The 24,802-nt window shown below is 44.1% G+C and overlaps 2 protein-coding genes across 3 annotated transcripts in view; one reads left to right on the forward strand and one right to left on the reverse strand.

The window, feature by feature from the left end:
- Positions 1–1,233: 1,233 nt before the first annotated feature.
- Positions 1,234–23,260, reverse strand: NIT2 (nitrilase family member 2). 2 transcript variants are annotated; one of them, XM_047793790.1, is made up of 10 exons: positions 23,172–23,260; positions 18,020–18,138; positions 15,915–16,035; positions 14,279–14,367; positions 9,172–9,265; positions 8,595–8,669; positions 7,469–7,547; positions 5,333–5,420; positions 2,441–2,496; positions 1,234–2,109 (listed from the first exon to the last, which is right to left on the reverse strand). In XM_047793790.1, exons 1-9 carry the CDS (start codon positions 23,197–23,199, stop codon positions 2,467–2,469), a joined length of 723 nt encoding a protein of 240 aa, XP_047649746.1. In that variant the 5' UTR covers positions 23,200–23,260; the 3' UTR covers positions 1,234–2,109; positions 2,441–2,466. The 2 variants fall into 2 exon arrangements, with proteins under 2 accessions (XP_047649746.1, XP_047649740.1); XM_047793784.1 differs by having other exon boundaries at positions 5,322–5,420.
- LOC125134462 (uncharacterized) overlaps positions 22,711–24,802 on the forward strand; it is a 32,936-nt gene continuing 30,844 nt past the window's right edge. Inside the window, exon 1 of the mRNA XM_047793799.1 lies at positions 22,711–23,953. Within this exon, the coding sequence (XP_047649755.1) occupies positions 22,824–23,174 (351 nt within the window). The 5' untranslated portion in view covers positions 22,711–22,823 and the 3' untranslated portion in view covers positions 23,175–23,953. The remainder of the gene's footprint in view (positions 23,954–24,802) is intronic.

Raw genomic sequence — 24,802 nt, forward strand, 5'->3', positions numbered from 1 at the left:
CACCAAGGAACTCAAAAAATGGCAGATTTAAATGCAACCATATCGATAATTACATTACACATTAATGATCTAAAAACTTCAGTTAAAAGGCATAGACTATCAAACTGGATAAAAATGCATGATCCAGCTGTACCTAAAAGAAATCCACATTAAATATGAAGACATGAATAGGTTAAAATTAGAAGAATTGATGGGGAGATTCTTGGTGGTCTAGTGGTTAAGGGTTCAGTGTTGTCACTACCATGACTCAGGTTCGATCCCTGACCTAGGAACTTCCACATGCTACCAGTGTGGCTAAATAAACAAGCAAATAAATGTTTTTGAAAAAATAAGTGATGGTGGGAGTTCCTGCTGTGGTGCAGTGGGATCAGCAGCATCTCTGTAGCACCAGGATGCAGGTTTGATCCCAGGCCCAGCAGAGTGGGTTAAAAGGTCTGGCGCTGCCACAGCTACAGCACAGGTTACAACTATGGCTTGGATCTGATCCCTGGCCCAGGAACTCCACATGCCATGGGGCAGCCAAAAAAGAGAGAAAAAACACAGAACTGACGGAGAAGATATATCATGATAATGCTAATCAAAAGAAAGTTGGACTAGGAGTTCTCTTGTGTCTCGGTGGTAGTGTTACTATTGTGGCTTTGGTTTATGGTTGCGGTGCAGACTCGATTCCTAGCCCAGGAACTTCCATATGCCATGAGCATGGCAAAAAAAAAAAAAAAGAGTTGGACTGGCATTATTAATACCAGACAAAATCCCTTGAGGGCAAAAATGATAAAGTGTTATTTCATAATAAAAAAGGGCCAACTGATCATGATGATATAATAGCCCTAAATATGTACCTAATAAGAGAATTTCAAATATCTGAAGCAAAAAATGATAGAACTGTAATGAGAAACAGACAAATCCACAATTACACTTAGTTATACTGTTGATAACTGATAGAAATTAGACAATATTTACAGATATAGAATATGTAAAAACAGTATCACCAATGTGACTTACTTGACATTTACAGAACGCTCCACCTATAACAGCAGCTGAATACATATTCTTTTAAACTGCACATGGAATATTTACTAAGAGCATATTCTGGGCCATAAAGCAAATCTCATAAATTTAAAAGGATTCAAATTATACAAGGTATGTTACCTGGCCACAATGGAATCAACTTTTTCTCAGACAGCTGGTGGTTATTTATCAACCCACCACTTGCTATAAAATGCATAACCAAAATCTCAATGGAATTCTTTATTTTTAATTGTGTAAAAACATTCTAAACACCACTGGGCTAAAAACTTGGCTGTGACAAACTAAAAGTGCTACTAGGAAAAAAGCAAAAAGACATTCAAACATTCTCCCCATCTTTTGCAGAGATTCACACTTAAGTTGCCTTGACCAAATCATGCCACTACCATTCTCCCAGAGGCTCACTGTTGAAACACTGTTTTTCAGGAGGTGAGGGGGGTTAGCAGGTGTTATTTTAGCTCCTTCCTGAATTTGAGGAGCCCAAAGGCTGCTAGGAAGAGTGGGGCTGCCAAATCCTCTAGCAAACACCAGGGATCCATCACCTTGCCTTCCACAGCTACTCACAAACCAAACACATACCTTTAAGGGAATGCTCACAGACCAAGTTTTCTACATAATGGATTCCAACTCTAGCAATGGGATAAGGGTTCATGACATAAATATTATTTGTATAAGGTGAAATCAACCACCATGATACCATCTGATACTTCTACTAACTGCTTTGAGGCAACTTAAGTATGGAAGGTTTACAACCATCCCCTCCTCCTGCTCTTCAATGCCAGCCTGAGTCCTTTCTTAACTATTTAATATGATGTGGAGAATGTCAGCATCAGCTGATGCTCCATCATCTCTAGAGAGCTTCCCCTTTCCAAGAAGAGAAAAGACTGAAATTTAATAAGAAAAAAAAAATCTCCATTAAAGAAATCACCATGGAATTGGTTACGGTGCACAAACGTACTTCCCATTTCATGACACACTGGAAATATAAACATTAGGGCTTTTTCACCTCCACTGCATAGAGGTCTGATCGCTTCTGGCTAAAAATAGGGATTTGCTGGCGTATTTCAGCCAACTTCTTCAGGTCTGCAAAAACAGGAAAATGCACCATTAGTAAGATGTAATTCTTACTAAACAGGAATTCCTTCCCCAAATTGTATAAAAAAAAACCCAGCGCCTCAGCAAGTAACTTACTTACAGGCCTTGTCTAGAGGCACTGACCCTGGAGTCATTTCAAAATAAAGCAAGAAAACTCAGGTTGATTCATAGCCCCAGGGCTTGGCCAGAGAACCAAGGGTAAATGAGGTGAGTGGGACATAAAGGAGCCCCTCCAGGTGATAGGATCTCACAGCTATGGAATCTGGCCTCAGAGCAATGGGGACACCAGAGACCTAAACTAGGCCAGAGCAAATCTTACCGATGTCTGCATACACGATCTTTTCTTCAGTACCGGCTTTGGCGAGGACCTCCCCCCTGAAAAAGATTCAGGGGAGAATGAGTGGGTTCTGATGTTGCTGATATTCAAGATCTCTCTGTTTTTCCTCTCCATCTCACTGGTCAGAAAGGAATCTGAGGTTTAAAACAAGAAGGTAGAGGCATAAATTCCTGTTCTACCATTTAAGTAGCTATGTGGCCTTAAAGCAAGTCATCTAGAATCTCCATTTCCTAATCTATAGAGTGAGAAATAAGAGCTCTGTGAGGACTTAGAAAACTATGGAGTATATTTTTTAAATTGCAAACTGCTAGGAAATGGTAGTTATTCCAAGATGTGATGGAAGAAATTTTCACATATTGAGGTATGGGGAAGTCATTCTGGCTTATCCATCATTTAACTTAAACTTTGTTCACTAGAACAGCCTGTCTTAAAAAGCAAAAAAAAAAAAAAAAAAAAGGAATGGAGTTCCCATCGTGGCACAGCATGAGGTTGTGGGTTCAATCCCTGGCCTCGCTCAGTGGGTTAAGGATCTGGCACTGCTGTGAACTATTGTGTAGGTCGCAGACACACCTCAGATCTGGCGTTGCTGTGGCTCTGGTGTAGGGCGGTGGCTACAGCTCCAATTGGACCCCTAGCCTTGGAACCTCCATATGCCACAAATGCGGCCCTAAAAAGACCAAAAAAACAAAAGAACAGCCTGTCTTGTGGCCTATGAAATATACTCTGTACATCTGCTTTAAGCATTAAAGCAAGGAATGTACTGTCCAGAGGTGAACAGCGTGTTTTGGTTTTGAGGGTGGAGGTTTGGCCACATCCACAGCATGCAGACGTAGAAGTTCCTGGGCAACAGATCGAACCTACACTACAGCAGCGACCCAAGCCACTGCAGTGACAACACCAGATTCCTGACCCACTGTGCCACAAAGTCCAAGAATATCTGTTTTGAAGATAGAGCTAAATGCCTCCCTTCCAGGGACATCAATGCCAGCACTCCTAATTGCTGTGTATGTGCTGATCTTTTTTTTCTGAAATTTTGAAGGAATGTACCCATCATGTTTGATGTTCTTTGTAGGGACAAGATATAAAACTATCCTGCAAATCATGCTTCTTTGGAACAGTTCCTCAGAGCTATCTGAGAGGCTATCTCCTAGGCTACAGTCCTCAGTTTGGCTTGAATAAAACTCTTCTCTATTCCTATTATAGATTATTTATTATTTCCACCGACAGATGTAAACATCTGGGAATAGAGCCACCCATAACCAAGAGGAAGCTCCTCCCTGTTCCCTCCTGAGTATACTGGGGGGGCAGTCTGACTTTGCTTCTTCATGCCTCCCAAGGCTGCTACTCTCTCCCCACCAGGATGGTAAGGCTGTCTGGATCTCTGGGCTCATGCCTGCGGCCCCTGGATTCCTATGTTAATGGCTTTAGGGTTTTGAGGGAAAGGTTTCAACCTATGGGGCCTTGGTGGAAGTGACAGAACCATACCCTGGCAGGCACCCCACACCTGGAAACAGGAACCACACCATAAATCTGAGGAAAGGCTGATTTAGAAAACTATTTCCAGTGCTGAGTCTCTTGGCCCAAATCAGGGCTTCAAAAACTATCTGTGAAATGAAATTCCTCCAGTGCACAAAACAAGTAATCTGATAGAACAATCTAACATAACTGGTTCCCTTTACCAGATGGCCAGATTATTTTGGCACAGTGAGCTACAAACACCATCATTAACACCATTCAACTGAATCATTTTCTAGCCTATTTCTTCTCCCACTTGTCCTGGCATTCAAAGACCACTATGTTAACCCCAGGCACCTATCCCAACACTGATATAGGCCAAAGGGCCCCCAGGCCCAAACGGGGGGTATTCTGACAAGGAAGAAATTAAGGTAAATCTTATACAACTACTTTGTGTCAGGAGCCAGCTTGATCAGTAACAAGAGTTCAGCAGAACTAGCCAGGAAGCAGAGCTGCTCAAAAGGTCAGGAAACCCATCATGAGCATCTGAGCAGAAGAACTTGCATCAAGTTTAAGAAAATTTTCAAACCAATTCAGTCCTTCCAGTCTTCCAAAACCCCCCAAATCCTAATGTGGCAGAGGTTCACTGAGAATCTCTCACTGGTCATACCTTACTTTTTCTTTTTTTTTGGCTGTGCCCACAGCATATAGAAATTCCTGGGCCAGGGGCTGAACCTGAACCTGCACCACAGCAGTGACAACACCAGATCCAATTCTACCACCTATGAACTGGGCTAAATAAAGATAGGTCTCTGAAAGGTCAAATTGGGATAATGTGTGAAAGTAGGAGTAAAGTGTACAAATGCTGGTAAGATACATCTGCTAACATAGGACTGTATACGTATCTGAGCAGACGTCCATGCTGGTTTCACTGAATAATAAAATGTCTTACCCTCTCACAGAGGACAAATTCACAGTTCCCCATAATTCAACCAATCCTCCATCTCCTCTAATCATTATCCAGGAAGCAAAATCCTTACCCTGCAACTCACTCCTGCCCTAGGACTAGTGACCCAGGCTAAACTTTAACCAAAAGCCAAGAGTTTGGGAGCCTCCTTTACTAAAACAACCACCTGTTACTGCTGCCTTGTTTCCATGTTTGGCTGACGATGAAAGCCACTTAGAAACTGAGAAAAAGGCTGACCAAGCACTCAGTCAGGAGAGCAAGACCACTTCTCTCTCACGTGGTTTTCAAGTGGAAGCTTCTCAGAGAGCCAGCAACCTGGCAGGCATGTGGAGATTTGGGGGTGGAGAGAAGGCAAGGCCAGGCAGGAATCAGACAACCCACCTGCCCAAGTGCCACCTCTCTTGAGCTCCTAGTGAGCCTGTTCCCACCTAGCCAACTCACCAAGGACTCACAATGGTGCTGTGTCCCCAGGCGACATAGGAGGCTTTGTCATCCCGGGCCGGAGATGCTGTGGCCACGTACACCTGATTATCAACAGCCCTGTTGTCAATAGACAGAAAAGTGGTAATAAGTCATATAATATAGGTCTGCAACTTTTTTTTTAACCCTAAGTGTACAGAACTTTCTTTCAAAAACTAAGACAGGACAGGCTGCCTCAGATGTGTAAGGAAACATCCAAAGCCATGGAACCCTCTCTTCAAAAAAGATCTTACTACATAAGCCAGTTCTTAACTGGGGCCATTTTGCCCAGCAGGGGACATTTTTCAGTGTCTGGAGACATTTTTGACTGTCACAACTAGGGGATTGCTCTTGGCATCTAGTGGACAGAGGCCAGGGGTGCTGCTAAATATCCTGCAAGGCCCAGGACAGTCCCCACAACAAAGAATCTAGTCCAAAACGTCTATACTGCCACAGTTGAGAGAGCCTGACCTGAGCCATCCTGTAACGTAAAAGCAGAGCTTCTCTGGTTAATGCAGTCAAGGTGCAAGGACTGGCCGCGCTGGGACAATGCACCTTGCAGGGCTGCAGAGCACTTCCAGGCCCATGGTGGCAGTCCCACCATCTCAAATTAGGCAGGAATTTCAGATGGTACCCCAAGCCACCTGATCCAGGAGCTCTCTGGGCTTTAGAAATAGATCACGCCAGATCATCCCAGTCTCTCCCAAGCTTTCCGTACTTTCAACAAGCAGCATTTATTATATTTATGGTGTTATACAGACACAGGTATATATATAAAATCCTATATCAATAGAGGTATAATACATACCTTCCCTTTCACCACGCAAGCTGCCGAACACTTCTACATCCCCTTCCAATAAAAATTACCATCATCTCTAAAAGTGAGCAGAGTGGCTACCTCTGGGAGGAGGGAAGGGGAGTAGACTGGGAAGGAACAGAAGGGATTATTCCAAGGGCCTGGCAATGTTCTAGATGCTGATCTTTGTGTTTTTTTTGTCTTTCTGCCTTTTCTAGGGCCGCACCCACGGCATATGGAGGTTCCCAGGCTAGGGGTCTAACCTGAGCTGTAGCCGCCGGCCTACACCTACAGCCACAGCAACGCCAGATCCGAGCCACGTCTGCAACCTACACCACAGCTCACAGGCAACGCCAGATCCTTAACCCACTGAGCAAGGCCAGGGATCGAACCCGCAACCTCATGGTTCCTAGTCAGATTCGTTAACCACTGTACCACGAAGGGAACTCCTAGACGCTGATCTTTGTTGCAGGTGAACACATATGTAAAAATTCACTGATGTACAGTAAACTGTACTTCAATAAAAATCTAAAAAATGAGAAAAAAACTGTACACTTTTCTGTAAGTATATAATGCCTCAGTTTTAAAACTTCTAATGTTTTAAACATCATCTCTAATCAGTATTTCATGGTTTGCAGAGCACTTCATGGAGTTACACTCTTTTTCCCTTCCATGTTACACCCGCTGCTGTTACTTGCCCTTCACACTCTCAGGGGACTAAGGAAACAGCAACTGTGACAGGCATAATGTGCCTGTGCAGTGCTCAGGACCTACAGGTTAGAAGCACAGTAACTTATGAGGAGTTTCTTGGCAGAGCACTTAGACTAGCAGGATGTTGAGGAGGATGCATAGGTTAAACACACAATCTGGGTCAGCAGAGCACACAAATCTCTCCCCAGGGCTGTCAGACTAAAAAGTCACCCCTGCCTTTTCCTTGGCTTCTGGGGCTCTGGACACATACATTCCGTGGGTCTCCAATTCTCTGTAAAAGTTGCCGGCAACTGTAACAGAGAAACCTATCCATATCTGATCATGGAAAAATGAAATCACTGTCTATTTGTTGCAGTGAATGCTCTTGGAAATGTAAAAATCAAGAGTCCCCCAAATCCATGAGACTGGCGCTATGGATTCTGAGGAGAATGTGCCTTATGGCAGAAGCCCTCCATTTGCACTAAAAGATGAAAAGATTCATCTTTTTGCTGCAGGTGGATGCTGGGCATCCTGAGTCAGAGCAGCAATCCATGTGGGGAAGGTTGGAGCTTCCACCAAACTGGAAATGTCTACACAAAGAAACAATGAGATGCTTGAAACTATGCTTGGGATGCTTTCTTACCGGCCTCGCTGAAGCAGCTCCCAATGGGCTGGTCCAGTGGTCAAATTAAAAGCTCCAGGATATACCAACAGCTGGCAGCCTTGAGGGGAGAAAGGCCAAAGAAAAGCCAGTGAGGTGAACACCCAACCAATTAGCCCCTTCCTCTGTTCCTTACCCAGTGGGAACCAAACTCAAACTTCCTCAAGTCTAAAGGTGTCAGGACCATTAAGCCTGGCTCTAGATCCCTCTAGAGACATACACAAAACATACACACCCAAGAAGAGAAGTACTGACAATCAAAACCACAACACTTTTGCTTTAACAAAGTGGAGAACCATCATTCCAATTCTTTACCACCATATGGTCAGCTCCAAAGGCCAAGGTCCATGTTTTGAATGCCTGTCAACTGCAATGAGGGGCAGGCTAGGTGCTCTACTGCTTATTGCTAAGACTCAACTGAGACTGCAGACCCAGAGCCCTTGTGCCTCCACCTTTTGCTGAGCAGGGAGTCATACCATTTGCACCCACTTCACTTCAAGTGACAGACGAATGGGAATCAGGATATCTTCAGCAGTCCAGTACGGATGCTACTGTTTCTTGAATACCATACGAGGAGCTTTAAAACTCCCTACTCCTATGAGAAAACCACGCTGCTCTAGAGATTAAATAATTTACCCAAAGGACTGTGCCAATTAAGGGGAAAAGCTGGAACCAGAATCCAGATCTCCTGATCTGGCTCGGTGCTTCTCCAGGATGGTAGGATTCCTCCTGGACCGATACGTCACTAACTACATTTCTGCTGTACCCAATATCTAGGACTAGTGCGTGGTGAAAGCCAAGAGTTCAGAGACCATTTCCACTGGGCCCTTAGTGCCTCTTTCCAAACACAGTAGCAGGGAGGGCCCAAAGGGTAGAGCTGGTGTTTAGTTTAGAAGCAGGACTCCTGCCATAGCTCGGTGGTGCAGTAAATGACAACCTCCAAAGAACACACTGTCCATACGCAGCAGAAGTCTGAGAAATCAGATGGGGATGGAGAGGGTAGGACTTACCTTTCAGGTTTTCTGATCAAAGGTTCCCTCTTCCCACAAAGACCAGCCCAAATCAAACCCCCAAGCACCCCTGCAACACAACCACAGCATTGCCTCACCTCTCTGTGCATAGATTTGTGCCAGCTCTGCAAAGCGGATGTCGTAGCAGATGCCCAGGCCCACCCTGCAGTAAGCTGTTTTCCAAAGAGAAAATGTACAAACAAAAAGTTAACCTCCTGCAGCACGGTGCAGCAGGGGAAAGCCTCCATGATCTAATGATCACAACACACTGTTGGGAATACAGTAATGCAGGGCCCAAGGGTGGGGAAAATTTATAAGCTTATTCCTGCTTGGACTTCACCTCATGAAGACATCATTTACATCAGCAGAGATGAGAAATTCATTCTAACTGAATGTTTCTAAGTAGGAGGTGTTCAGTCACAGCCTAACAGGTATAGGCCAGAAGCTGTCATATTAACAAAAGGCTGTGACAAAGCAGAAAAGCAAAATCAGCTCCAGCCCTTAGCTCCCATTCGGCCCACCCTTTCTATGTCTGACCGTTCTTCACCCTTCTCATTGTGGGTCTTACACTAGGGTTTTGTAAAGAAGTTGGGAAGGGATGTAAGAGAAAAACAAAGGACACCTGATCCTCTTCTACAAGGACTGCTAAAAGAGGTGAACTTATCTGGTACGTACGAGTATCAAATGTGGAGAAACTATCACCAGGACTCAGTGTTTTAGATTCTTGAAATGTGATTTTCTCAGGAACATCAATGTCAAACAGATGGAGCTGCATCACAAATAATGGGTTTGGTTACCTCTTTTCTGGCATGGTTCACGGCAGCAGTAACAGATATCTTTCCATAGCCTGCTACAGGGATTGTTCTACAGTCAACTGCATAAACAGCACCCCCAACCTGCCCACAACCCACCCTGCAAGCTGACTGACATCCTATCAAAATGATTTCTAACACAGGAAACTGGAAAAATGATGCTGTGGGTTTTATGACCCCTCTTTTTTTGGTGGTGTGCAAATCGATGGCTAGGTTTCTTATGAGGAGCAATTATGTGTTGATTTTTAACCAACGTAAATGCTAAATGAAGACTTCTCAGACTTAGAATCAAACTGGTACAAACTCCTCTTCCAGGAGAGGTGGAAAGTGGGTGAGCAATCACGAATAGGTAAAATTTTGCAAACCAGCAATATATGAAAAAAGGAACCTATCACTTTGAAACTGGATTTATGCATGGTAAACAAAAGTCATTTAACATTAGAAAATCAATCAATATAATTTACCGCATTAATAAAATAAAGAAGAGTCATTGTCATCTGAAGAAGTGAATAATGAGCATTTGGGAAACGTCTAATATCCATTTCTCATAAAGAGAAAAACTCTTCTGGAAAGGGAACCCCCTTAATCTGACACAGAATGAAAAAAAATCGTATTTAATAGTGGAGTATTAAAACCCTTCTATTGAGCTCAAGAAGAAGGTAAGGACACTTCCTATTCAACAGTGTAACAGAGATTCTAGGAAAGCAACAAGGAAAGGAACAAAAAGCGTAAGAATTAGAAAGAAAAAATTAAAAGCCATTATTCTCAGATGGTATAATTGTGTTCCTAAGAAACATCAACAGTAGTCTACAGATGAATTATTAGAATTAATGAGTTTACTAAGCAAGTGTGCTACATTCAAGGTTCATATTTTAAAAACTAGTTATATTTCTATAACCAGCAAGAAACAGAAAATGAAAGGGCATCAAAAAAAACACCAATTAGGAGTTCCCGTCATGGCGCAGCAGAAAACAAATCCTACCAGGAACCATGAGGTATAGGGTTCAAACGCTGGCATCGCTCAGTGGGTTAAGGATCTGGCATTGCTGTGAGCTGTGATATAGGTTGCAGACATGGCTCGGATCTGTCATTGCTGTGGCTCTGGCATAGGCTGGAAGCTACAGCTCCAATTAGACCCCTAGCCTGGGAACCTCCATATGCTGCGGCTTCAGCCCTAAAAAGCAAAAAAAAAAAAAAAAAATTAGGAATAAATCTAGAAAATGATATATATCATATTCACGGACTGGAAAACTTAATTCTGAAAATATGTACTCTGAAGATTTAATAGCTCAATGCCAAGTCCTCTTCCAGTAATGGCAGAGTGGCTCCTATGCAGACAAGCTTTCTTACAGATTAACTAGAAACTGTGGACAAAATAAAAAATACAATGATTTAAAAGTACCTGAGGAGTTCCCAAGGTGGCACAGTGGGTTAAGAATCCAGATGCAGCAGCTCGGATTGCTGTAGAGGTGTGAGTTCGAGCCCCAAGCCAGTGTAGTAGGTTAAGGATCCAGCATTGCTGCAGCTGTGGTATGGGTCACAGCTGCAGCTCAGATTCAATTCCTGGCCCAGGAACTTTTATGTGCCGTGGGTGTGGCCATAAAATTTAAAAAAGTTTTTTTTTTTTTTTTTAGGGCTGCATCTATGGCATACGGAAATTCCCAGGCTGGGGTTGAATCAGAGCTCTAGCCGCCCCAGCCTACCTACGCCACAGACACAACACCAGATCCAAGCTGCGTCTGCGACCTACACCACAGCTCACAGCAATGCCAGGTCCTTAATCCACTGAGCGAGGCCAGGGATCAAACCTGCATCCTCATGGATACTAGTCAGGTTTGTTTCTGCTGAGCCACAACAACGGGAACTCCAAGAATAAAAATTTTTAATAATAAAAGTACTTGAGAATAATCAAAATCAGGCAAAAACTGAAGAGAGGTCAACACTTAGAAGAAGGGAACAGAACTGGGTGATTCTCCCACTTGTTTACAGCTTTTACTTGGAAGCAAGGCCCCCACTCTTGCAAGGGGAGGTGGTGACAACTACTCACAACATACTGGCTAAGGAACCAGAGGACAGAGTCTCACAGAAGCTCGACAGTAGGGGCAAATCCTAAAAAGAACAAAGTCAAAGAAGAGCCCTAAATTTTACATATAAAATCTGTCCAAAACTCTGGCTAACCAATGAGGCAGACTCCAAGAAGCCCAGCTAAAGTGAAACAACTTTATAATAAAACAGAGCAGCTGAAGTTGCTGCCCTTGTCACAAAGGAAAAAAAGAGTTTGGAGTTTAAGTATGCCCAAATTAACTACTTGCTAAAACAAAAAATAAAACACTTTTCTCAGGAATGTAATAGAAGCTAGAATCAACAACATATAATCTAACAAACAATCCAAAATTACTAGACACACAAAGATGTAACCCAAATTTTAAAGAAAAAGCGGCAATGGAGCAGAACCCATACCAAGACCCAGATGTGATAATAATCAAAGACTTTAAAGCACCTATTGAGGAGTTCCTGTAGTGGCGCAGTGGTTAACAAATCCGACTAGGAATCAACTAGGAGGTTGTGTGTTCAATCCCTGGCCTTGCTCAGTGGGTTAATGATCCCTTGTTGCCGAGAGCTGTGGTGTAGGTTGCAGACGCGACTCGAATCCTGCGTTGCCGTGGCTCTGGCATAGGCCAGCAGCTACAGCTCCAATTAGACCCCTAGCCTGGGAACCTCCATATGCCTCGGGAGCAGCCCTAGAAAAGGCAAAAAGACAAAAAAAATAAAAATAAAATAAAATAAAGCAGCTATTGAAACTAAGATCAAGGGTGTAAAGAAAAATATGTTCTTAATGAATACAGAAATAGGAACTATCAGTAGAAAATAATCACTGTAAAAAAGAACAAAATGAAAACTTTTGGAGAAAAATTAATTATCTGGAATTTTTTAAAATTTCACTGGATCAGCTCACAGGAGAGTAGATATTAGAGACTCAGTGAACCTGAAGACAGAGCAATAGAAAATGTCCAATCTGGGAGTTCCTGACGTAGTGCAGTGGTAACAAACCCGACTAGTACCCATGAGGATGCGGCTCAATCCTTGGCCTTGCTCAGTGGGTTCAGGATCCTGTGTTTCCGTGAGCTGTGGTGTAGGTCACAGACGTGGGTCGGATCCTGCATTGCTGTGGCTGTGGCATAGGCTGGCAGCTGTAGCTCCGATTCAACCCCTAGCCTGAGAACTTCCATATGCCATGGGTGCGGCCTTAAAAGGAAAAAAGAAAAGAAAATGTCCAATCCTAAGGAGACAGAGATAAAGGGTTAAAAAACAAAACCTAGGGAGTTCCTGTCGTGGCTCAGTGGTTAACGGATCCAACTAGGACACTTGAGGTTTTGGATTCCATCCCTGGCCTTGCTCAGTGGGTTGAGGATCCAGCGTTGCCATGAGCTGTGGTGTAGGTTGCAGACGCGGCTCGGATCCCATGTTGCTGTGGCTCTGATGTAGGCTGGAAGCTATGGCTCCGATTCAACCCCTAGCCTGGGAACCTCCATATGCCACGAGAGTGGCCCAAGAAATGGCAAAAAAAAAAAAAAAAACCTAAAACCAGAGCCTTGGCAACCTGGTTTGCCGAACAGTATTAAAATTAGAGTCCCATAAGAAGAGAATGGAATAGAAAAATATTTAACAAAATAATGCCCTCAAATACAGTGAAAGGCTTAAATTTATAGATGCAAGAAACACAAAGCAAATACAAAGAAAATCATATCCAGGAATATAAGCGTCAAAATACTGAGAACTACAGATTACAAAAAGATCTTGAAGGCAGGCAGAGAAAAACACAAATTCCAAGTATATTTTCCTTTAAAACACACATGACTATTTAAACTAAAATTAAGGTTTTGGAGTTCCCGTTGTGGCTCAGTGGTAACAAAACCCACCTGGCATCCATGAGGATGAGTTTGATCCCTGGCCTTGCTCAGCTGGGTTAAGGATCTGGCGTTGCCATGAGCTGCGGTGTAGGTTGCAGATGCAGCTTGATCCCGTGTTGCTGTGGCTGTGGCGTAGGCTGACAGCTGCAGCTGAGATTTAACCCCTAGCCTGGGAACTTCCACATGCCACAGGCACGGCCCTAAAAAGAAAAAAAAAACTAGTGTCATGTGGGATTTATAACATATATAGATGCAGTATGCACGACAACTACAGAATAAAGAACGGACCTACACAATTGCAAGGTTCCTAAATTTCACATGAAGAAGTACAACATAAACTCTAAGTAGACTATGACAAGGTATGTGTGATACTATAATTCCTAGGGCAAGAAGTTAAAAAAAAAAAAAAAAGCAGCAAATAGTGAAGTCAAAAGAATGCAGAAAAGAGAAAGGAAAAAAAATAATCAAATGTCTATATGCTTAAAGCCAACCATATCAATATTTATATTAAATACAGAGTAACCACTCCAGTTAAAAGGCAGAGATTGTCAGACTGAATAAAAAAGCAAAACGCACTACATGTTGTCTGCAAAAGGATCATTTTAAATATAAAGACACACAGAGACTGAAAATCAAAATTAGAAAAAGATATACCATACAAACAGTAAGTATAAGAAGCTGAGAGTGGCTGTATTAATATGGGAGATAAACTTCAAGACAAAGAGTACTACAAGAAAAAAGAGAGAAAAGGACTGATTTACCAAGAAAACTTAGCAATCCTAAATGTATCTGCATGTACCACTACTACAAACTGTCAACTCTCCTGAAAATGATCACTATAGGTTCAATATCATCCTAATCAAAATTCCTGCAGGTTTTTCCTTGGCTAAAATTGACAGGCTGAGTCTACAGTTTATATCAAAATGCCAACACCCTAGAATAGCCAGCCATCTATGCTAACTAGTCAACGGCCCGACGTGTGTATACTATGATGAGAGGTACTAGGGACTTCAAACAAGTTCTCAGGAGGCAATGAGACTTGCCCCATTCTCTACTTACCTTTCTGTACTTTGCCAGTAAAGTTCCATCAGGCCCAAATACAGCACAAGTGTTATATAATTTTCCAGCATCCTCTTCAGGAATGGAACCTTTCATTGAGAGGAGAAAACACACAGCACAGAAGACATTATGAATAAAGCATTCTTCTATGATAATGGAACAGAGGCTTAATAAAGTTTACTATCTTCGGCTCAAATATAAATTTTGCTATCTTCTAAGAGTTATTTAATCATGGGTTTTTTTCTTCTTGTGTACAAGTTTCAGTGATAAACTTCATAGTGTAGATAAAATATAATTAGGTTAGATACCAAAGACAGGTTTGAAAAATAACCAGAATATGTCTGAATTCAGCTTCGATCTTAAGCAACACTTAATCTGGAGCATTGACACAACATGGAGAATTCACAGTTGCTCAGCTTAAATTCACCAGGTCCTGCAACATCTGTATCCAAAAAGGCCTTGAGGTGGGAGTGTAAGCCACAGTCTTTCTATCAGTGAATATGGTTCCTGCAGTTCTATCTCTTCGTGCTTCATCTTCTCCACCTCTTATCCATTTCTAATTAGTATCTCATAATGTAGAAATAATTTTTTGACATATGCATTTGGGGGGGGGGGGCTGCACATGTGGCACATGGAAGTACCCAGACTAGGGGTGGAATCAGAGCTGCAGCTGCCAGCAACGCCAGATCCTTAACCCACTGAGCAAGGCCGGGGATCGAACCTGCATCTTCATGGATACCAGTCAGGTTTGTTACCAATGAGCCACAACAGGATCTCCATATTTTTAAAAAGAGTTTTTCTGTAGTGATTTTCTAATTTAAACAAAACTACATAAATAAAGCTACTTTTTAAAAATCGAAGTACAGTTGATGTACAGGATTAAAACACAGTAAATTAGTATTTTTATAGACAGTATTCCATTTAAAGCTATTACAAAATAATGGCTCAATTTCTCTGTGCTGTACAATCTATCCTTGTTGCTTATTTCATACACAGTAGGTTACATCTCTTAGTCCCATACCCTATCTTAGCCCTTCCCTCTTCTCTCTCCTCACTGCTAACCACTGCTTTGTTCTCTTTCTGAGTCTGCTTCCGCTGTTACACATGCATTTGCTTTCTTTTTTTAGCTTCCACATGTAAGTGATAACACAGAATATTTGTCTTTTTGTCTGACCTATTTCACCATATATAATACTCTAAGCTACTTTTGAAGTATTTTGCCTTTTTATGAAAAAAAAATTAACACCATATGAATGAAAGACATTCATTTATGGTCTTTCTGTCCACATTTCGACCTGCTCCTGTACTCCCCCTTCTTCTCTAGAGAAAATCATCAGTTGGTGTTTATCCTTCTACAACATTTACTATTTCTTACATACATAACTACATATAAAAACATATAATCTCCTTTCATGTGCAGCACTAATCGGTAGGGGAGTATCTGTCTTTTCATATTAAACTTGCTTTTTTTCTAGTAACAGTATAATTTGAAGATCTTGCCGTATTACTATATATAGATCTACCTCATTCTTTTCAGTGGCTAATTTGTATTCCATGGTTTAAATGTTCTCAACAATAAAAGTTATTCAGATGTTTCTAATGTTTAGGCCATGACATCTTGAGGGTAAAAAGTTACCTCCAATGACATATACGCCACACTCCTTTGCTACTTCAGACAGCTTCTGCGTGGAGTCACCAGGAATTTTCTCTGCATATTCCGGAAAATATTTCGTGCCATATGGAGAATTAAAGCATTCCTAGAATAATGTTGGCAGAGAAAAGAGGGAAAAAAACACCAAAACACCCAACTCATCTTAAAGTTCTGCCATACAAAGACATAGCTTCTCAAAGGGGTAAAACACAGCTGATAAAGAAAACAATGACCCCTCAGGGTTAAAGAGCCTGTGCCCACAGGCATGACTCAGCCACTGGACTCAGCCACTGGCTCAGATGGGGCTGGAGAAGACAAGTTGGCGTGCACGCCCAGATCCTGGTCATCTTGGCAGAAGATGGGGCCTGCCCCTCCCTCAAGTTCACAGGAAAACTATGAGGTCCCAGCCTTGGGCACTCGGGCTCCACTACCACTGGGCTTACTCACAGGATTCTGGCTATGAGGATGAATCCATAGTCTCAAAATTATATTATTAACTACATAAAGCAATAAAGCCTATGTTTTTTTAAAATACAGAAGCTTTGAAAGCCACAGAGGTTAAGATGCTCCTTCATGTATAAAATAAGCTATTTCCAAGCTCCCTTCCAGTGAAATGGAGTTTTAACTAAAGAACAACCTCCCCTTGGCTAAGAAGGCAGCTGCAAGCCTTTCCAGCTGTGCTAATCACTATGCCACCCTTCTTGTAATAATGTAACAACTGTGTGCTCTCTGTCCAAGCCAGCAGCCCTGCTAATTAGGTACCTAGCATTGCTTATCAGTTCTGCTTCTATAACCTTGCTTGCTCAGTTTCTTAGGGAGGAACACTGTCTGCTTGGGGATGGGGAAGGTCCGGGATGCTTACATGGGAAAATCAAGACGTTGTAGTGTATAAAAGTTACTGAGAACAAAGACCTGGTGCTCAGACTCTGGAGGTGACTCCTCTGAGCCCGCACCGGTGCTGAATAAACCTTGCTTTTCCATATCTCCGAGTGCTGTTTGTCTCCTTCCGTTGCCACAGTTTTTGCGGTTTCCGCAACACCAGCACCACATTCTGCTGATCCTACAAATCCCTCATTCCCCAGAATATGTCTGTCCTCAACAGCTCTGTGATAAGTGAAAAGCAGAACTACTAGATTTCAACTCTAGTTCATTCGATTTCCTGTGCACCAGGCACTGTGCTAGGAAACTCAGGCCAATCATCAGCTTGGACATATAAGACTCGTGTGAGGTAGAGGGAAAGCGTGCAGAATCCAAGTGCTTTCACTCCTGCCCTTTTGGTCTCTGACTCCCAGAAACTTAAACCAAAAGACCATGATCAGGATAAAGTTACAGAGGAGTCCATGGCTGGAGCAACATTAAGGTCTCAAGCTCCCTTGTTAAAGATTCCTACTCACTGGCCACACCTGGATGGGCTGGAGCCTAAACTACAAGGCAGCCCTGAAAATTCTCTAGGGTTTGCAAAGGGCTGCCTTCTCTGTGTAGTGGGGGAGGGGGTGGTCTGGAATATTCCACCACTGACCCCAGCAGAAGATGCCAGCTGGTGCATGTCCCGATATGCGCAAGACCTTCTCTGGGGCTGACCCCGTACCTGCCGACAAACAAATGTTTGTCAATCTTCGGCTGGTTCTGTTCTGAAAGAAATCACCTAGGAAAGAGATGTAGAGTTCCACAGGCTATCACATCTCGGCAGATACCACAGGTTTCTTAAGAATCTCTAACAATTTTCAGTTTTCAATAACTTTCAATAATATTTTTAAATGTTGGAGGCCTAACACTAAAAATCAATCTCTTCTGATCTTATTAAAGACTTAAATTACACAAGGAAAAAACATAAGTGAGGCACTGAGTATTTTAGTTTTAGGTTACGTCCCTCAGCCCACTAGGCTTCTGAACCCAGTAGACAATCCTGAAGTTAAAAGCCTGTAATGCCCTATCACAAGGACCCTTGCTAGAAGCATCTTCCAGACAAACATGGAACAATCCTGGGGCCCCAAGGATCTTGTTGGGACACAGGAGGACAACCAGAGCGAGCAGACACTATTCTGCTAGGACAACAGTTCCCAGAAAGGGGAGGCTGCTTCCATACTTACTGGCAGCGAAATTATTTTGGCTCCTTGCTTTGCTGCCTCCTGGATAAAGCCACAAGCCCGAGTGAGGTTATCTGATTTGACAGAAGAAACGTGAAGCTGGATCAGTGCCAAGCGGAAAGCTGAGGATGAAGATAAAACAGCTGTCAGGTAGACCAGCATTTCTCAACAGAGGGCAATTTTGCCCCTCAGGACATCTGGCAATGTCTGGAGACACTGTTGATGGTCATGACTGGCAGGGTGCTACTGATCTTGGGGGGCCAAGGAGTGCAGCTCCTTAAGGCAGGATCTTAGTTCCCTGAGAATCAAACCGAAGCCATGGCAGTGAGGGTGCCAAATTGTAACTGACAGGCCACAAGGGCCAGCAGACCAGATACAAAGACACACAGGGAGGCTCAGAAAGGGAGCTGCACATTTTGGGGTGGCTTAAATTGCTTACATGGGGGCAGTTTCCCGGGTTCCCTCTAGCTAATCATCTTGCTTCATTGTGCTTCATGCCAATAGTTGGACTGAGTGAGAGCCCTCCCCACCATGCATTGGCTTCTTTTAGCCAAGATGGATTCCAGCACGAAGGTCTCCAGGGGTTGGCAGGACACTTTATGGGCTAGTGCCCCTCCTGTTTTGACCCCTTTGAACCGTTTTGGGCATGTGTGGTCAGGGAGGTCCCTTAGACTCAGGAATGAAACATCTTGAGGTCAAGATTATCTTTTTACTCAAGCAGAGCTCAACTCCTCAGTAGTGCTGCCTTTACTTTGAAGTTTCAACAGGAGACAAGCTCCAGCTACTGAGCCTGGGGTCCAGTTAACTCCTGTCTCACTACTGGCATCTAGTGGGTAGACAGGTGTCAAGGACGCTGCCAAACATGCCCTGATGCTCACAACCAAGGGACAGGACAATTGCTCACAACCAAGACTTATCCAGGCCAACATGCAGTAACACTGAGGTTGAGAAAACATGAGCTAGAGGAACATCCATGGGCAAAACCCATTCCAGGCACAAGAATCTTTTCCTTTCAGTGGCAATGTGGCTTCATGAAAGAACACTGGTTGAATATACAACTATCCCTCATTATGTGATCTTGAGCCTCCAGTCCACCCCCAATCCAGGCGCCAAGCACATCCCAGCACAGAAGGAGAAATCCCTTCGGAAGCTTCTTACCCACTCTGAGTCGGGGCAGCAGGCATGGGAAGCGGAGATGCCAGTCTTTCTCAACTTCCCCACCCCGGTGTGGGACACAGTGCACCGGCCCAGCTGCTGGCGGAGGGGGAGCCTAGCAGCTGGTGAGCTGCACATGTGCCCAGTTCACAGGGAGGGTACACACTCACCTCATCAATAGTCCCGGGCCCAAAAGAGCACATTAAGTAGCAAGTGAGAAACACTGTGAGAGGTTGAGAGAGACACTGGAAGGAAAAGCTAACAGTGCTTTTTCCTGCCATGTGAACAAGGGGCTCCAAGTTTTCTTGGAACACTGGGTCCCTGAAATTACGTAGCCAGCCCTGCCAACAAGTCCTGCTGTTAGCCTTGGGGCAAGAAGGTCAGTGGCTCCTCCAGGTTTATTCCTTCCTTGAGGCAGGAGGCATACCCTAGGTTTGCTGCTCCTATATTCTTTGTACTCTTTTAGTTCTCACAGTAATCACCTTTTACTGGCTAAGTATTCTTTTTTTTTTTTTTTTGGTCTTTTTTTAGGGCCATACTCAAGGCATATGGAGTTCCCAGGCTAGGGTTGAATTGGAGCTGCAGCTGCCTGACTACACCACAGCCCCGTCCGTATCCATGAGGACGTGGGTTTGATCCCTGGCCTCGCTCAGTGGTTAAGAATCCACCGTTGCCTGTGAGCTGTGATGTAGGCCAAGCCACGTGGATCCGAGCCACGTCTGCGACCTATACCAAAGCTCATGGCAATGCCAGATCCTTAACCCACTGAGTGAGGACAGGAATCGAACCTGCATCCTCATGGATACTAGTCAGATTCGTTTCCACTGAGCCATTATGGGAACTATTATTCTTTATGTAAGTGTTTTCCTGCTCAAGTGGCTGGTGTGGTTGCTGAGTCCTGCCTGACTGATATAGTTTTTACTAATGGTCTGACAGAAGGCTACATTAAAGGATCTAAACCATGTCGTAACCCACAAAGCTGTGCAAAACTTCAGCAACTATCAGTAACAGCCTGCCCTCACTTCCCTACCCACCTCTGCTGTGGAATCTGAAATCCCACCATTAATGAACACTCTCTCTGGGTGGCTCCTGTAACAGTAAAAAGTCTTCAGAGAGGAAACACCGATGGACCCTGGCTTTTGATGAAAGCCTGTTTGGCTCAGGGTTAACCCTAAAAGTAGGAAAATTCAGATGTTCCATTCCTTGGTTTCCCCTAAATATAGTGAGAAGAACTAAGTTTAACTCTGATTTCAGCTTGTTCAATAGTTTCAAAGTCTGGGTGAAAACAAAAGCTAGGCCTACGCTGGGGCAATAAGATAGCCTGAGCTGTCACCAGAACACCACTAAAGGTCTCCAGTGTAACTCAGAAGCTGGGCTTAGTCTCTGCTTCTGAGGGAGAGTAAGAACAAGTCCACCTGGCTTTGTTGATGGATTCCCCTCTCCCCCATCCCACCCAGAAGGCAGCTGTCCTGAACCAGGCTGCCTGACACCGTGCAAAACATCCACTCCACAGAGGCTGAGGCAGCGCAATTCCACCATTGGGTAGTTCCTTGATCCCGAGGACAAGATACTAGACACTTTACCTCCTCTGTACAATGAAAATACTTTTCATTTTCACGTCCCTGGCTGCCCTAATATTCATTGTAATCTAACAATCAAGGACACCAAGGGGAAAAAAAAAATACCTTTTTTTAAATTACCTAACTTTTTAGCGTATTTTTAAAATTTTCATCCGAATTTTTTTTTTCTTTTTCTTTTTTTTTATGGCTGCACCTGCAGCATATGGAAGTTCCTGGGCTACGGGTTGAATCAGAGTTGCAGCTGCCGGCCTAGGCCACAGCAACGCAGGATCCAAGCATCTGAGACCTACGCTGCAATCTGCAGCAATGCTAGATCTTTACCCATTGAAAGAGGCCAGGGATCGAACCCATATCCTCACAGACACTAGGTCAGGGATTCTTAACCCACTGAGCCACAACTGAAACTCCTAGCAGAGTACGGTTGACTTATGATATTGTATTAGTTTCAGGTGTACAGCAAAGTGAAACAGTTTCATACATAAATATATCCATTCTCTTTTCCCACATAGGTTACTACAAACCATTGACATTTTCCTGTCCTATACAGTAGATTCTCGTTAATTCTCTATTTTATACAGTAGTGTGTATGTTATTCCCACCCTCCCGATTCTTCCTCCCCTCTAATAGCTTCACCTATGATAACCATAAGATTGGTTTTGAAATCAGAATAAAATATCTTTTTTTCTTTTGTCTTTTGTCCTTTTAGGGTCACACCCCGGCATATGGAGGTTCCCAGGCTAGGGGTCCAAACAGAACTGTTGCTGCCAGCCTATGCCACAGCAACATCAGATCCCAGACAGGTCTGCGACCTACACCAACAGCTCATGGCAAAGCCGGATCCTTAACCCACTGAGCAAGGCCAGATATTGAATCCGCAACCTCATGGTTCCTAGTCGGATTCGTTTCCACTGCATCATGATAGAAACTCCAGGATAAAATATCTTAAGTAAAGGAAACAAAAGAGAAACAGCATAAGGGATGTGCAGATCTTTTACACATATAAGCATCTGTGAGGTACTGTTAACAGTATTTTATAGATGAAGAAACAAGAGGGCTGCAGAGGGAAAGGAGCACAAAGCCAGTTAACAAAGTTAAATGGCACAGCCACAACCAAGCCAAAATCTGGACTGAAGACTGAAGGGGCACATTGTTTGTTTTGGGGTGGGTGAGGTGAGGTCATGTAACTTGAAAACACTCCTCAAGGAAGTCAAATCAAAATTACCATCAACCCCACCAAGCACTCAAGTCCATCAGCCTCTTCTGAAAGATACAGTCACACTCAGGAAGTATGTAAAAGGACTTCTATACCCGGATCCTGAACGTCCATTCCACCAACTTGCGCTGTACTCCAGAGGTTGAAATGAAATACAGCACTTTCATAAATCTTACGGTCTCCAGGGAGCTTCACTAAACCTTCGTATGAACGATTTATGTTTATTTTACAGGACAGGAAACTGAGGTCCAGAGAGGTTAAATGACTTGACATGGGCTGAGCCAAGACTGTAATAATCCAGGTCTTCAGACTTTGAGCCCAGAGCACTCCACTGCCTCATGTGAAAGAATCCTGCAAAGACCCGGGTACGAAGCTAGAAAATCACATCCCTGGGGCTGATCCATAATAAGGATGTGTAATACCTAACCTGAAAGCTCAAGGTCCAGATGCAACCTGCCCAGTTTTTTGTTCAGAAGAAAAGGGCAATCATCGGTGGGTTTGAGGGGGTGCACACGGGAGCAAATTAACCAGTCCTCTTACCACACAAGCCCAAATCAAAGAAAATAGGTGCTTCATTTACACGTGACAAGGCTCAAACCACAAATAACTAGAGTTGATGCTTTGTGCAAAACCCAAGTTCAAAAATCAATCTAAGCCATAGCAAAAGTCTCCAGGACTCTGACAGGTCAGACTCTCACACTTTAAGTACCATAATTACCGAAAGTTTTTCAGAAAGAACACTGTCTTGGGGGCGAGGGGGAGGGCGGCGAGCAACTGGGAAGACTACAGGGAAGGTGCGTAATTTGCATTTTTAATGAGCACCCGCCCGCGCCTTCCCGCCCAAGTGATTCTGGAGTAGATGGGCACAGAACTCATCTGGAGTCGCAGTCTTACGTGTCACAGGAGCACAGTAGGGAGCAAAGTGAGGGCCTATCAGGGGCAGAGACCCGGAGCTCCCGCGGTCCCGTCTGGAAGCCCGGAAGCCCAGCCACCGCACCGCGCTGCGCTCCAAGGCCTCCTCCCCGTGACGCCGCCGCGCACCTCTCTCGCTGCTCGGGCCCCCAGCCCCGCGGACACAGGAGCAGGGAAGGCTATGAGTGCAGCGGAGATACGGGGCGGAGACGAGTGGCCAAGCCGGCAAGGTCCTCCCCTGGCGCCATACCCGAAGCCTCCCCTCCAGGTGAGTTCAGGCCGCCGCGCAACTTACTAGCCATTGCTTTGTCGAGAAGCACCATGGCCTCCTAGGGCTGAACTGAGGTCACCGGGCCGACGGCGGCGCCGCGAAGGGCGGGGCAAAGCCGCGCGTCAGGGGCGGGGCCGCGACGCCGAGGCTCCGCCCCTACCCCACCTTCGGGCCTGCCCCCTCCGCGGGAAGGGTGTCGTCTTTGCTTCTCTCCTGGAACAACTTTTAATCGCCCGTTGTTTTCCATCATCCCAGTAGTCAGATCCTCGAAAGACAAAGGGATGACTTAAATCGAGGTGGCGTGCTAGTAAATGTTTAACAGCCGGTCTCTCGGTTTCTCAGCAAAAGGGCTGAACCTCTATCTGGTTGGATCACCTGGGGGGCCAGGGGAGATACCACTTGCTGATTGCCTTGGTCTATTTGAACCAGTCGCTGTTAAGAGGAATGGAATTTCTATAGGTTGATTTAGGCACTCTAGACGTCACTGGGGTCGTACTACACAAGGCTGCTACGTAATGGGGAAGGCGAAAAGAGAAACTTAAAAGTTAAGACAATATCCTCAACAATAATTCAGTCCTCTAATATGCTGAAATCTGCTAATATTGTTTTAGGATATTTGCATTTATATTTATTGGTCAGGATTGTGTTTTGACTTTTGTGTTTTGTGTGTGCTTTTCTCAGGTTTGGGGATCAAAAATCATAAAACGAGGCACAACATTGTGAATCAATATACTCAATTTTTTAACATCATAAAAAGTTTGCTATCCTTTTTAATGCTCTGGAATTGTTTAAGAAATTATGTTGAAGTGGAAATTATTTTTTTTTAGGGTCGCAGCACATGTAAATTCCCTTGCTGGAGGTGGAATCAGAGCTACTGCTGCCGGTCTAGGACACAGCAACGCGGAGTCCGAGCTGCTTCTGCGACTTGATCCTTAACCCACTGAGCAGGGCCAGGGGTTGAAACCACATCCTCATTGATACTAGTCGGGTTGTTTCTGCTGAGCCACAAGGGGAAATCCCTGGATCTTAGTTTTTTAAAAGGATACTTTAAAAAAACAAACAAGTTTCCGTTTTGGCGCAGTGGAAACAAATCCGACTAGGAACAATGAGGTTGTGAATTCGATCCCTGGCCTTGCTCAGTGGGTTAAGGATACAGCGTTGCCATGAGCTGTGGTGTAGGTCCCAGATGCAGCTCGGATCTGGCCTTGCAGTGGCTGTGGTGTAGGCCGATGGCTACAGCTCCAATTCGACCCCTGGCCTGGGAACCTCCGTATGCCCCTTGGCCCTAAAAAGACCAAAAAACAAACAAACAAAAAAACAGGAGTTCCCTTCCTGGCTCAGCGATTGACTATCCCGACTAGGAACCATGAGGATGCGCGTTGGATCCCTGGCCTTGCTCAGTGGGTTAAGGATCTGGCGTTGTCATGAGCTGTGGTATGGGTCACACAGATGCGGCTGGGATCTGAAGTTGCTGTGGCTGTGCTGTAGGCTCGCAGCTGTAGCTCTGATTGGACCCCTAGCCTGGGAACTTCCATATGCCACAAGTCTGGCCCTAAAACGCAAGAAAGGAAAAGAAAAGAAAAAAAAAAAAAAGCCCACACACATTTGGGGGACAATTAGGGACATTTAAATATGAACTACGTTTGATGCTTTAA

The sequence above is a fragment of the Phacochoerus africanus genome, chromosome 1, assembly GCF_016906955.1.
Source record: "Phacochoerus africanus isolate WHEZ1 chromosome 1, ROS_Pafr_v1, whole genome shotgun sequence".
In the NCBI taxonomy this organism is placed as follows: domain Eukaryota; kingdom Metazoa; phylum Chordata; class Mammalia; order Artiodactyla; family Suidae; genus Phacochoerus; species Phacochoerus africanus.

What these genes read in the sequence shown, in the direction of transcription:
- NIT2 (XM_047793784.1), bottom strand. Translation starts at nt 23,199, where the DNA reads ATGGTGCTTCTCGACAAAGCAATGGCTA. An exon ending in TTTCTCCACATTTGATACTC is followed by an intron (nt 8,670 to 9,171) that starts GTACGTACCAGA and finishes TTTGGAAAACAG; the next exon opens with CTTACTGCAGGGTGGGCCTG. An exon ending in GAGCTGCTTCAGCGAGGCCG is followed by an intron (nt 5,421 to 7,468) that starts GTAAGAAAGCAT and finishes TATTGACAACAG; the next exon opens with GGCTGTTGATAATCAGGTGT.